Source organism: Petaurus breviceps, unplaced genomic scaffold (assembly GCF_028583685.1).
Source record: "Petaurus breviceps papuanus isolate PSGF00001 unplaced genomic scaffold, PetGlider_PUasm1.0 76, whole genome shotgun sequence".
In the NCBI taxonomy this organism is placed as follows: domain Eukaryota; kingdom Metazoa; phylum Chordata; class Mammalia; order Diprotodontia; family Petauridae; genus Petaurus; species Petaurus breviceps.
The window spans coordinates 8,287,445-8,301,276 of NW_027186473.1; the positions used below are offsets into that span (position 1 = coordinate 8,287,445).

Sequence of the window (13,832 nt, forward strand, 5' to 3'; positions counted from 1 at the left end):
GTATATATGTTTACAGGTATACATAGATAGAGGGCACAGGACCAATTCAACAGGAAGGGATGATACTTAAAAGGGGAAATTAAGAGGTGAGAGAGGAATATAATGAGAGGAGATGGGGAGAGACAGAATGGGGTAAACTATCTCATATAGAAGAGGCAAGGGGAAATGGTTACAATGGAGGGGAAGAATAGGAAGGCAAAAGGGAATGGGTCGACCTTATTCCCATTGAATTTGGCTTGAGGAGGGAATGAAATACACACTAAATAGGGTATCTCACCCTCCAGGAGAATAGGGGGGGGAGGGGATGAAAGGGGGAATGATGGAAGGGAGGGCAGGCTTGGGGGAGGGAAGTTGCGAGCACCCACTTTTGAAAATGGATGGGATCAAAGTAGAGAATAGAACAAGTGGGAGGTGGGATAGGAGGGAAGTCAGTCTTTTACAATATATCTACTATGTTATTGTTTTGCATTAGCCACACATGTACAACCTATGCTGAACTGCTTATCTTCCCAGTAAGGGTGGAAGACAAGGGAGGAAGGGAATGAATCTGGAATTCAAAGTTTTAAAATCAAATACTCAAATACATACATACACTATTATTAATACTATTTTACATGTAATTGGGAAATAACATATACAGGCACTGGGGCATAGAGATCTACTGGAAAAGTCGAAAGAGGTATGGGAGAAAATATGGGAGAGAGCAGATTGGAGGAGGGGATATTCTGTGGGACTGCTATTTTGGGGCGGTGGGTAGGGGAAAAATGGGGAGAAAATTTGTAACTCAAAATCTGGTGGAAATGAATGATGTAAATCAGAAGTTAATAAAAATTTGGAAAAAAAAGAAAAAACAAAAAAAACCCAATATGTATAAACATAATAATATAAGCAAAGAATGGGAAGCAATGTGGTTGTCCATCAACTGGGAATTGATAGACTAAATTATGGGATGTGATATGAATAGAACAGAATTATTGTAGAGTAAGAAATGACAAAAGGGACAGATTCAGAGATACCTTGGAAGACTTGTATGAATTGATGCAGAATGAAGCAGGCAGAGCTAGGAAAACAATTTACAGATATTGCAAAGGAAAACAACTTTGAGAGACTTAAGAATTCTAGTTGATACAGTGACTAATCCCAGCTCTAGAAGACTTATGATGAAGCATGTTTCTCACCTCTTGGCATCAAGGTGATGAATATAGAATGAGTTTTACATCTTCAGACATCACCAGTGTGTGAACTTGTAATGCTTGACTCATTTGTTACAAGGGACAGTTTTCACTGATGTGTGTGAGGATAAGGTGGTGGTAGTACATATTGGGGGAGAATCAAAAGGTAAGGATGATAATGTTTAAAAAAAAGGAAAGAAAGGAGCACCAATAGAACATTTAAAAATACACAGAGGAAAACAGAAGGAAGTACAAAAGGGGACTCAGTAATGTGAATATATTAAGTATGTTAAGTATAATTTATACATAAGTATATTATAATATATACTGCTATATAGTGTATAATATATACATTAAGTATGTGTGCATATTTAAAAGTACAGTATAGTCATGATTTCATATAAAATACTTGTCACTTTTTGCAAATAGAAATGTTTAAATTTATTACGATTTATCAAATTCATAATCACTTTTTAAAAAATCCTGAGCCTCAGATGAGACATGACATGATAAGAAAAGGGGGGTTCCGTACAAAAGAAGTAATTAAGTTGACAAATTAACATAATAGGGCTCAACATCTTTATAGGTGGATTATATACAATTCTGTTTAGGTTGACCCCAATGCCACTAGCAAGGAGAAGCAATCTGTGAATGCCACTGGGTCCTATTGTCAGGCTTGAATAGGCAGGAGAGAGAGAAAGAAAAAAAAAGAGGAAATAAAGGGAGTGAGAACAAAGAAAAAGAAAAGAGGGAGAGAGAAAAGCAACCGATACTTATAAAGACTTTTACATATATTATTTAATTTTATCCCCACAACTGGAACTCTGGATATTTATTAGCCTAATTTTACAGATGAGAGAACTGAGGTTCATAGAAATCCTGTGTAGGCCTGGGTTCAAATCTCAACTTTGCCACTTACTATCTATATGACTATGGGAAAATCACAACCTCTCTAGGCCTCAGTTTCCTCATTTATAAAATAGGAAGTTTCTCAATCAATCAGATAACTGATTGAGTCCATAGCCACACAACTAATAGTCAGAGGCAGGTTTATCAACCAATCAATAAACTTTTTATTAAGCACCTTCCACTTGGCAGGCACTGTGCTTAATGCTGACAACACAAAAAGAGGCAAAAGACAGTCCTTGCCCTCAAGGAACTTACAATCTAATGGGGGAGACGACCTGCAAATAAACATAGACAAAGCAAGCTATATACTGGACAAATAGGCATTAATTAACTGAAGGTAGGCTTCCAGTAGAAAGCAGAATTTTAATTGGGACTTAAAGAAAGCCAGAGAGGTTAGAAGTTGGAGAAAAGGAGGGAGAGTATTCAGAGCACGAGGGCCAGCTAGAGAAAACACACAAGTGAGAAGATGGAAGGATTTTGTTCCTGGAATAACCAGGAGGCCAATGTCACTGGGTCAAAGAGTAAATCTGGGGGAGTAAGGTAAGGAAACTGTAATGGTAGGAGGTTTTGAACCTAGGTCTCTGGGACTATCTCCACCATACCACACTATCCTGGTCTTCCTAGTCACATACTTGTATTCTCACAATGTAACAAATCCTAGGTAATCACTGAAGAGGGCTTTAGGGACAACTCTACCACAGGTAACCTGCCCGTGGGTTATACCATCCACCTCTCTATGTAACCTGTTTACCTTTAATCCTGCATATTTTCCATTTACTCACATAATACATACAGCTTCCACTACAACTCCCTTGGACAGGTAGGTGGACCCTGGAGTCAGGAAGACCTGAATTCAAATATGGCCTCAGATATTTAGTAGCTGTGTGATTCTGGGCAAGTCACTTAACTGCTACTTGCCTCAGTTTCCTCAGCTGTGAAATGGTGATAACAATAGCACCCACCTCACATGATTATCATGAGGATCAAATGAGTAACATTTGTAAAGCACTTAGGACTGTGCCTGGTACATAGCAGATACTTAAAAACTGATTTCCTCCATTCCTTGAAGTATCTCTGATTCTCCTCTACTGCAACACAAATAATTGTGACTTCCAGCTATCATTCACTAACTAGTATTATTTCCTAGGCATTTCCTAGGCGTGTTGAAAATAGCTAGGATTTAAGGGAAAATAATATTTCGCTTCTGATGCCAAAATTTCTTTAAGACTCTGAAAGTCAAAAACAAGAAATCTTCAAGGTACAGTGTTTAAGTTCTCGGACAAAATGATTACTTGAGGGGCAGCTAGGTGGCACAGTGAGTAAAGCACTGGCCCTGGAGTCAGGAGGACCCGAGTTTGGTTCTGGTCTCAGACACTTAACACCCACACACAAAAAAAATCTAGCCATGTTACCTTGGGCAGGTTGCTTAACCCTAATTGCCCTCCAAAAAGGTAAAAAAAAAATGATTACTTGATAATGTTCATATGACACTAGGGAACCATTCGACATTAGCAATTTTCTAGAGCCCTCATGGTAGGAAGAGCAGGAGAACAGGCTATCATGGAGACTGCACATTGTGAGAATTGGTCCAGGCTATGCTGTGTAGGTGGTGAGATCCTCACTCATTCTTTAAGAGATACATGTAAATTACATTGCTCACCTCTGTGAGGATGCTTCTTCCTTTGCATGGGAGTTATTTTGGAAAGGATCCCCACCTTGGTGGTTTCCACGCTCCATCATACAGGCATTGTCATCATCATCGTCAGAGAGTGAGCTACATTCCAACAACATACAGAGAAGTATTAGCCTAACACATTAAACAATTACATATGTGGGCTAACTTGACCCCTTGGGGGCTTCCTCTCCTCCCTTATTCTCTTATCCTACCAGTTCCCGCATACTATCATAATCCAACAATTTCCATTGATGTTTAGTGAGACATATATTATACATATGTATAATGTGTATATATATGCATTGTATATGTCTGTATATATAAATATACATATACACATTATATATAGGTGAAGAGTTTTTGCTCTATTACATGCCAGCAAAAATACAAAAGAGGTATAAGACTGGATCTTCAGTAGTTCAGTGTTTTGAACATAATAGTAATGTTTACCTATCAAAAAAAATATCTGGGCTGCTGTATCTTGATTCACACTGTTGAGTAGCACAACCTAATTGGATATAAAATGGAGAGTACCTTCTATCCATTTACTGCTTAGTCTAAAAGGGATTTTATGCCACATTAAAAAAAATAGATGCACTAGTAGTTCACATGATGCTTTTCATCACTGGGGCCCCCTCCCTTAAATAATACAGATTACAACCCATCAGGCCCTGGCCATCTTAGCTATGTCCTACCCTAAGTCTTCCATGGGGGATGCATCCAACATACTGGAGGATTTCTTCTACATCTTTGGGTATTGTGTGGATGACATTGGATATCCCATGTCCTCAGGCATGCTCAGCCCACCTTTTTATTTCAAGATGACATCTGTTCTTTAACCACTTACTCTATGTCTATGTCATACTATGTGTCTGGATCACAAATAACCTTCTAGAGGGGAGGGACCTTACCTATTGACTGGAAAGGGGCTGACACAGATAAGCTCTTATAAAGTGGAAAAAAGATCATCCATTTGGAACAATGATAATGTGCTAAGTTAAATTGAGCAAATTTAAGGTAAAGAGCATTGTTAAACATGATGAGTTTTTAGTTACCTGCAACCTCCATTTTCTATCCTTCTTATTGCCTTTTCGGTGTCTTGTGCAATCACCTTGGGGATGTTCACATATGAGTGCTGAGTGCTGACCACATTTCTCTTCATGGTTAACATTTTAGTATCTGATGAGAGAACAATTATTAGTGACCAGATTATGTTTTTATAGCTCTTCATATGGCTGAAGAATAGCCAGTAACTCATACATTTTTGGACATGGCCAACATGGAAAATTATTTTGCTTCACTATGCATATATTTTACAAGAGTTTTCTTTTTCCTCTATTTTTAAGTAAGGGGGACAGGGAAGATAGAGAAAATAAATGCTTGCTAATTAAAAAATATACTTTAAAAAGAGGCATCAGGAGGAGGCTAGGTGGCGCAGTGAATAGAGCACTGGCCCTGGAGTCAGGAGGACCTGAGTTCAAATCCAGCCTCAGACACTTGCCCTTCAAAAAGCAAAATAAATAAATAAATCCCAAAGAATTATGTTTGGGGGTGGCCAGGTGGTGCAGTGAGTAAGAGCACCGATTTCGGGAGACCAGGGATCAGTTCAGTCCTCAGATACTTGGCACCCACACAAAAAATAACTGGCCGTGTAACCCTGAGCAAGTTACTTAACCCCAATTGCTTTTCAAAAAAAAAAAAAGGGGCATCAGTAACTAAGAAGAGTTTCCATTTTTCACGGACATTATCAATAATCTACCCATTAACTGTATGACATCTAAATATTTAATACTCTTAGTTTCTGAACTATAACTGGTGATTTTTTCTGAAATATGTATTTCAAAGATGCTTAACCTTAGTTATGGACTTACCCTCATCATAAAAATTTTCATTTTACTATTGTTCTTAATAAAAGTAGTCACAATGAAGCTTTTTAAATAAATCACTAGTGTAGCTTTGGCCAAAGTCCTAAAAACCTTCTGTTATAGATACCAGTGTGGTTGACCATATGGTTCTCTTAGGAGATGATCTGGTTCTGGATTTGCCCAATAATAATAAGACAGAGTAATTCTTCAGGTTGCCATGTTGCATTTCCAAGGTTTAGTTTAGCTTTTCATCTTCATCCAAAAGACTTGATAATTATAAGGCATTTTAATAAGTTACAAATAATTTCTATGTAGTTAATCTTGTTTGATCCTCCCAACAACCCTCAGACATAGGCAGGGCAAAAATCACTATTTCTATTTAGATTCCTCTAAAAAGAGGTTCAGAAAAGTTTAATGAATTGAAAGACACATAGATTTTCTGAATCCAGATTTAGTGGTGTTTTTTCACTCTTCTATACTGCCTGTCTACATATGATGTTTAAAGTAAACTAATTGGGAAAAGATTCCACTTTCAAAGTCCTTTTGATTTAAAACAGACAATATTCATGCAACTAACTAAATGGTAATCTTGTCTGATGGTCAACCAGCTTCTACTTGAAAATTATTGGTAATGAGGAGCTTACTACCTCAAGAAATAACTTCTTTTGTTGGTAAGCTTTAGTCAATAGAAATCTTTCCCTTATATTGAGTTAAAATCTACTTTACTACATTTTCTACCTGTTGGATCTAGTTCTCTAGAGTCCCACTGAACAAATCTTCATTTTCTATAGACAATTTCTTCCATCTAAGATTGCTCTGTGTGTAGGATGTCCCTCAAGTCTCAACTTCCCTCCAAAATGGTTTCAACTTTCTCTTCTCTCATAGTCAGTCACTTAGTCAACAAGCATTTACTAACCTCTTACTATGTCCCAGAAACTGTTGTAAATGCTGGGAGGACAAAAAATTGCAAAAACATTCCCTACCCCTCAGGGAGTTTACATTCTAATGGGAAGAGAAAACTACTAGCCACATACAAAGTATATTCAGAATAGATGGAAGATAATCTCTGAGAGGAAGTTACTAGCAGCTGAGGGCCCAAGAAGGACCTCTGAGAAAAGGAGGATTTCGAGTACAATCTTGAAGGAAGCCAGAGAAACTAAAAGGCAGGCGTGAAGAATCATTGCATTCCAGGCACAGGGGACAGCCAATGCAAAGACAGGAAGACAGAAGATGGAGTATCACATTTGAGGAGCCTGACACAGACAAACAGAGCTTTTAATGTAGAGTGTGGATTAAAATCCAGTGTGAATTTTATGTAAAGAAGACTTGAAAATAGGAAGGAGTCAGGTTATAGAGAGCTTTAAATGCCAAACACAGGAATTTATTCTTTTTCTTTTTTTGGAGGGCAATTGGTGTTAAGTGACTTGCCCAAGGTCACATGTCTAGTTTTTGTGTTAAGTATCTGAGTTCAGATTTGAACTCAGGTCCTCCTGACTCCAGGGCCGGTGTTCTACTCACTGTGCCACCTAGCCACCCCTACAGGAGTTTATTCTTTTTTTTTTTTTTTAAAGCAATTGGGGTTAAGTAACTTGCTCAAGGTTACACGGCCAGGTGTTTCTGGGTGGGTGCTAAGTGTCTGAGCCCGGGACTCGATCCCCAGGTCTTCTCAACACTGGAGCCGGTGCTCCCACTTGCTGTGCTACCTGGCCGCCCCAGGAGTTTATTCTTAATCCTGGAAGTCACTGGAGATCACTGAGCAGGGGCAGAACTAAGGTTGAGGAAAATAATTTTGGAAGCTGAGTGAATGGTCGATTTTAGTGGGGAGAGATCTGAGGCAAGGAGACTATGATATGATTGGATTTCTGCCCATGCCAAATATCTACTTTATACTCACAAAGTACAGGTTGTTTCATCTCTTAGAGAAAAATGGGGATGGGGTTGGAGGGAATCCACCCTGCAGCTTATCAGGGAGAAAGTTTTTGTTTTTTTAAGAATGGGAGTTTTTCAAGGCAAACACAAAGAAGAAAAAAATTGAAGTAGAGAGGGAGATCCTAAACAGTGTTAGGAAGTTGTAGGATCAAAGAATGTGAAACGAAAGGAAACGCAAAAAGGACCACCGTAAACTTGTCCACCCAAACTGAAGGAAGAGGTTACTTCTAGGAGTTAAGGATGTTGTTTGTCCTTCATTCTGGAAGAGGACCATGACATCAGGAAGATGACGCCCTGACTTGCAAGTGAATTAGACTGAAGTGAGGCAGGGCTATGCAAGGTCACCAGACACACGTTCTTCTCTAGAGTCATCTGGGTCCAGTGGCAAGATACAGATCAGGATGACTGGAGATGGCCTGGCATCATAGCAGAGACAATAAATCACAGAGTACTACCCTCATAGGGACACATGAAATTTCCAATGAGATGATAAAAATAAAGTTTCAAAGTGACACACATACATACATATAAACTTCAACTATTGTTATTGCTTGCCCCCGCCCCCGCCCCAATAATAACCACCACCAAAAAAAAAAAAAAACAACCTAATTTTGCTTAGAATTAGCTTGACCTAGCCTAAAACCTGCAAGCAGGTATGGACAAAAACCATCTATGGACTGAGACCTGTGGTTGCAAATATAGATAATTCAGGACATGATTTATTTATAAAGGATTTTAATTATATGGGGATTCTGTAATGGACATATCACTAAAGCAAAGAAGGAATCTGGATTAGTATTTTTTCCTGAACTGATAACTGATTAGTGATCCAAAGAAACAAAGAATATAGACAAGAATGAACTGCCAAAATGACAGCTCTGCTTTACATTTTTTCAATCTCAGGGTGTGGGGAGGGAATAGAATAGAAGGAACATTTCTTCAATTCATTCGTGTTTTTTCATTCATTCATTATTTATTAAAAGTCTGCTTGCTTTCTGTAAGCCACAAGAGAACAAGTCTTGGAAGGAATTGATGAGTTAACAGTCATCCTTCAGAAAATCTGAAGAGATATTTTGAGAGGACTAAATTTAGATCTTATCTTGAGAAGAAGACATTTTGAGAATTCCTGAGGGGAATTGAGAATCTCTACCTGATACTCTACAAAAAAATGAATTGTTTAACTAGGTTTCCAGTATTTTGGAGGAGTCAGAAGTCACGTTAGCACACTGGCTATGACCTTCTTCATAGCCAAAACATTTTGTTTATATATCAATGTCTTTGTATTGTTTGTTATATGATCAGTAAAATGAATGTTTGGTTTAAACCTATTATTTTAAGGTCTGAGACTGAGAAAGGAGAGAAAGTTTTTTTAAAAACATTTAAAAATTTTTTTAAAAATTTAAAACATTTTAAAAACATTTAAAAACTCCCATTTTTTATAAAAGGGGAGGGGAAGCTTGGAGCTAATAAATAGTTAATGAAAAAGATTTTACATTTTAAATACTTTCTGTAGTAATTCTCATTCATACTAAAAACTGCCTTTTTACCCAGTGAGACAATGACTCAATTGGCAGGGCTGACGTGTAGGGTAGGGCTTTGGTCTATTTGTCACTGAAACCAGAGATATACTCTCCACACCCTACACTTCTATGGGATTGCTACATATGGGTTAGCATAAAGTTACACTACACGTCAGGGTTTCCATCTGGGATTTTTAACTTAATTTTATTCTTGATCCTTTTCTAAAAAATTCCTGTGAGTGTTTTCTCTCCAATTTTCATTTTCTCATTTCTTTTGCTCTATAGGATTATAGACACAAAGCATGTGACCACACTGCTGCAAATTAAAGGGCGGTGAGATGATGATCATGGTCACGGTTGCTGTCTTCATATGACACTGTGCATGATATTACTTTGAACATGACTCTTATCTTTTGACATATATTAATTGCATTCAAGTATGTTTATTCCTTGTTTATTCATGTATGAATTACATTTTTAACTCGTAGATCAGCATCATTGGTATGCTGACAACAACTGTCATGTGGAGAGGCAGGGTGATATGGTTGACAACAAACCAGCCTTGAAGCCAAGGTCCTGCCTCAGTTACAGCCCCAGCCCATCTGTAGGTATCTGGGCAAGGCCCTCAACTTCTCAGTGCCCTAGACAACTCTCTAGGACTGTAAAATGCAAAAATGGTGGAGGAAGCTGCATGGGGCAGGAAGGAACCTTAGAGGTCATCTCATTCCACTGGCTCATTTTCAGATGAGGAAACTGAGGCTCAGAGAGATTTAGTGATTTACCTAGGATCACACAGCCAACAAGATCAGAGGCTGGGTTTAAACCTTTGTCTTCCAGGTTCCAAGTCTAACAGTCTATTTATGTGTGTGTATATGTACATGTGTGCGCGTGTGTGTTTTCCTCCCCAAGGGAGTCCCTTACATCAATGAAATCACAGGTCCAACCTCTATTTCTGTCCCTAATAGGCAGGTAAGTTGAGCAGTGCTGGGCCCAGAGTTAGGAAGAACTGAGTTCAGATTTGGCCTCAGATACTTCTTGGCTATGTCACCCTGAGTATGACATTTAACCTCTGTTTGCCTCAGTTTCCTCAACTGTAAAATGAGAATAACAATACCACCTACCTCCCAGGGTTGTTGTAAGGATCAAATGAAATAATATTTGTAAAATGCTTAGCACAGTGTCTGGCACATAATAGGGACTGTATAAATGCTTATTCTCTCACCATAGCCTAATTTTCATGCTATGACTTAGTCAGTTAGTCATTGTTTTCAATCACATCCAACTCTTCGTGACCCCATTTGGAGTTTTCTTGGCAAAGATACTGGAGTGGTTTGCCATATCATTCTCCAGCTCATTTTATAGATGAGGAATCTGAAGCAAACAAAGTTAAGTGTCTTGTCCAGGGTCACCCAGCTAGTAATTGTCTGATGCCATATTTGAACTCAGGAAGATGAGTTTTCCCGACTCCAGGCCCAGCACTCTATATAATGCACCACCTAGCTGCCCTCATATTATGATTACTGGGTAGTTAATCTAAATGACCTCCAAAATTGATATGAGTCTTTAACTGAAGATACAGGACTTTGATCATAAAGAGAAAATGCAAGATATTTTTATGTCCAAATCTCCCAGTCCCATCTTCCTGTATTTAACAACACAGGTATAAATTAAATAACCTGGCATTGTCATTAAATATCCATTTACCTGCCAATGGGTATTTATCAAGTAAAGTAACTGTAAGAAAAACTACAGTTTATAATATCTTAAAGTTTATAGAGTCTCCTTCATTCCTCCAACAGTAGCATCCATCCCTCTCTCTCCTTTTTGCCTTCCCCTACCCCTTCCACGAATACTGTTTGTGGCCCTTTCTGACCTCTGGGCTCTCCTGATTCTATTTCAGCTCTCACTTGCAGTTTTAAATAGGAAGCATTACTCTAATCCCACCTAGTTCTGCCCTCCTGTCACCTTAATTTCTATGAGTTCTGCAGAAGAACTAACTGGGAAGGCGTTTCAGTTCCTGGCATTCAGAGAAAATTGTAGCAGAGCTGGCATGGAAACCCAGGACCTCCCCGTTATCCTTCCCCTGCACCACACTGTCTCTCAGATAGAAATAAGTACTTTACATATTAGACACTGTCCCTCTCCTAAAAAATAGCACACACACACAGTAGTACAAAGCACTTCTCTCAAGACAACTTTATGAAATAGCTAAGTTTTTTTGCTTATTTTGCCAGACCTGTGATGTCATTGGTATGGGGAAATCCTAATAAAAGAAATTTTTTCTTCCACCACAGATTGGTAACTGCTCTGCAATTTATAGTCTTAGAGGCTGGCCTAGATTACCTAGAGTCTAAGTGACCTGGCCAGGGTAACACAGTATCACACTTGATCTCAGGTCTTCCTCACTCAGGATCTCTATCCATTATGTCTGGCTACTTGTCCTAGTACAGCCATTATTCCTGCCCCACCCCTCATCTTAGAGACAGGGAAACTGAGACTCGGGGCAATTAAATGATTTGCTTTCAAACTTAGAGTGACACTTTCAATAAAGGTTAAGAGCTGGTACTCAAACCCAGATCTTCTGACTTAAATATTATGGCCCTTTCCACTACAACACACTGCTTCTCATATACCATGCAGTTGTAAATATGTAATTTAGTTGGGTCAGATGAAATATATACATGTGGAAAAAAATAATTAATAGAAGGTGGTCAAGCAAATGATATGGCAGATAAATGTTGCAGGAGTTCAAAAAAGAGGGACAGAGAGAGATTGAGAGACAGAATGAACAATTGGGAAAGAGACAGAATACTTTCAGCTATGGTAGTTAGAAAAGGCTTCACAATGAGACGAGATTGGAGCTATTCCTTAAAAGATAAGTAGAGGACAACAGATGAAGAGGGGAAATAAAGGCTTTTTGAGGAGAATAGGTAAACAAAGACGCAAAGGTAGGAAAGTTCAAAGTCTTTTCCCAAAGGAAGCAAATAGAATGGTGGGGCTAGAGGGGAGGATTCACATAGTGTTGGTTGTAACTGGATACACTCTATGTCTGGAAAGTTCCACTGAGGATAAATTGTAGAGAGCTTTCAATGCCAGAAAAGAGTTTGAACAATGAATCTATCTCTCTATTATTTGAGGGAAACTCACTGTCAAAGCCAAATGCTAAAAGCTCAAAATAAATTCCATAAATTATCATTTATAAATTAACTAGTTAAAATTATGTTTTCCCTGCAGAATGACTAACAGCCCTTTGCATTCCTTTTATGCATGTATCTTATAGTTTCAGAAAGTTACTTGGGCCATTGAGAGGTTGAGTGGTTTACCCATGGTCCTATAGCTGCTATATGTCAGAGGCAGAATCTAAACCCAGATCTTCCTGAAACCAAGACCAGCTCTTTAGCCAGGCTAAATTCATGTTAATTCATAATTAATTCATTATTCATTCATTCATATTAATTCTTCTCACAAGAATTCTATGCAGCACCAGAACATTCATTCTCCCTGACAGAGAAGTAATGAGAGGTTTGTGTGATATTGCCATGTGCAAAGTGATCATGAATTGAAGCTTTTATATGCTGCACAAAACACAAGCAGGAGCTTGTCTGCTTATATCTAAAACCCTGTCAGTTCCCACATGCACTGAGGACATATTTTTCATTCTCTTCTGTACCATCGCCCTTCTCCATGTGCTAATTTCCTTTTGAAATTTAACTCATTGTGTGTGGAAGACATTGAGCTAGAAAAAGAAATTATATCTATTTGTCCTGAATTAATGCTTAATGAATATAACATCTGTCTAGTTAGGAAGCATTTCCCATCAAGATCACATCAACCCACTGCTCTACTTACTGGTACTGTTAACTGGAACTGGAGCCACTTCAAGTCTCTGATGTTTGGGGTCAGTCTTTGAATGGGACCTGATTTTATTCTACTCTGTGTCTGGTAATATTTCCTTTAATAAAAAACAGACACATGTTAGCCCTTTGTTTCCATTAGCATGTCCTCTGACTTATTCCTTTGCTAGGATTGGCATGCCTGTCAACCATAGTTCATCACAATACTGAAACATTTAGGATTTGCAGGTGTAGATTTTAGTGGCTCTTAAAGATATCACATCATCAAGGGTCCTGGACCTAATTTCTACATTTCCTCCCCATTCAGGGGATTGATTCTCCCATTTATTGAGTAGCTATGTCAGTTTTAAACCCTGATTCAACATTCCAACTTCTTGCTCGGCTCATGGTTGGTCTGTGGTATATTACCTCTCCTGAGTTTGACAGAAATATCCTGGAATCTTTGAAAGTGCTTCTGACTCATAGGCATATCTGTTTTTCTTCCAGGGTCCATATTGTTAGTGCTGGTAATGCTGGGAGTAGAAGCAGACACAGAAGGACACAATAACAGTATTTTCTTTTATCCTGAGAGGAGAATAGCAGTAAGACTATGATCATCAGTCTGGGAAAATTCTCTTGGAAATGGAATAGACTCAGGAAATCTTCCAGGAAAGTTTCTTGAGCATTAATACTCCTTGTTGGTGCAAGGGCATATGGAGTTTATGTGTCAATGGGGAAAAGAATGGGATAGGAAGACTAATGAAAGGGCTCCAAATATTGGTCTGCATCCTATCCTACTTTTGACATGTGCAGACATTTGGCTCAAGACTTTAGGGGATCTACCAGCTCCTGATTGCTTATAAGTCCAAATTCCTTGATCTGACATTCAAAATATTATGGCTCCATTCTACCTACAAACTTTATTTCCC

The 13,832-nt window shown here is 38.5% G+C and overlaps 1 protein-coding gene across 1 annotated transcript in view; it reads right to left on the bottom strand.

The window, feature by feature from the left end:
* Positions 1–13,832, bottom strand: part of CNGA1 (cyclic nucleotide gated channel subunit alpha 1) — a 42,058-nt gene that overhangs the window by 14,754 nt on the left and 13,472 nt on the right. The window contains exons 2-3 of the mRNA XM_069105029.1: positions 4,812–4,935; positions 3,742–3,855 (exon numbers count right to left, since the gene is read on the bottom strand). Of these exons, the coding sequence (XP_068961130.1) occupies positions 3,742–3,855; positions 4,812–4,927 (230 nt within the window). The 5' untranslated portion in view covers positions 4,928–4,935. The remainder of the gene's footprint in view (positions 1–3,741; positions 3,856–4,811; positions 4,936–13,832) is intronic.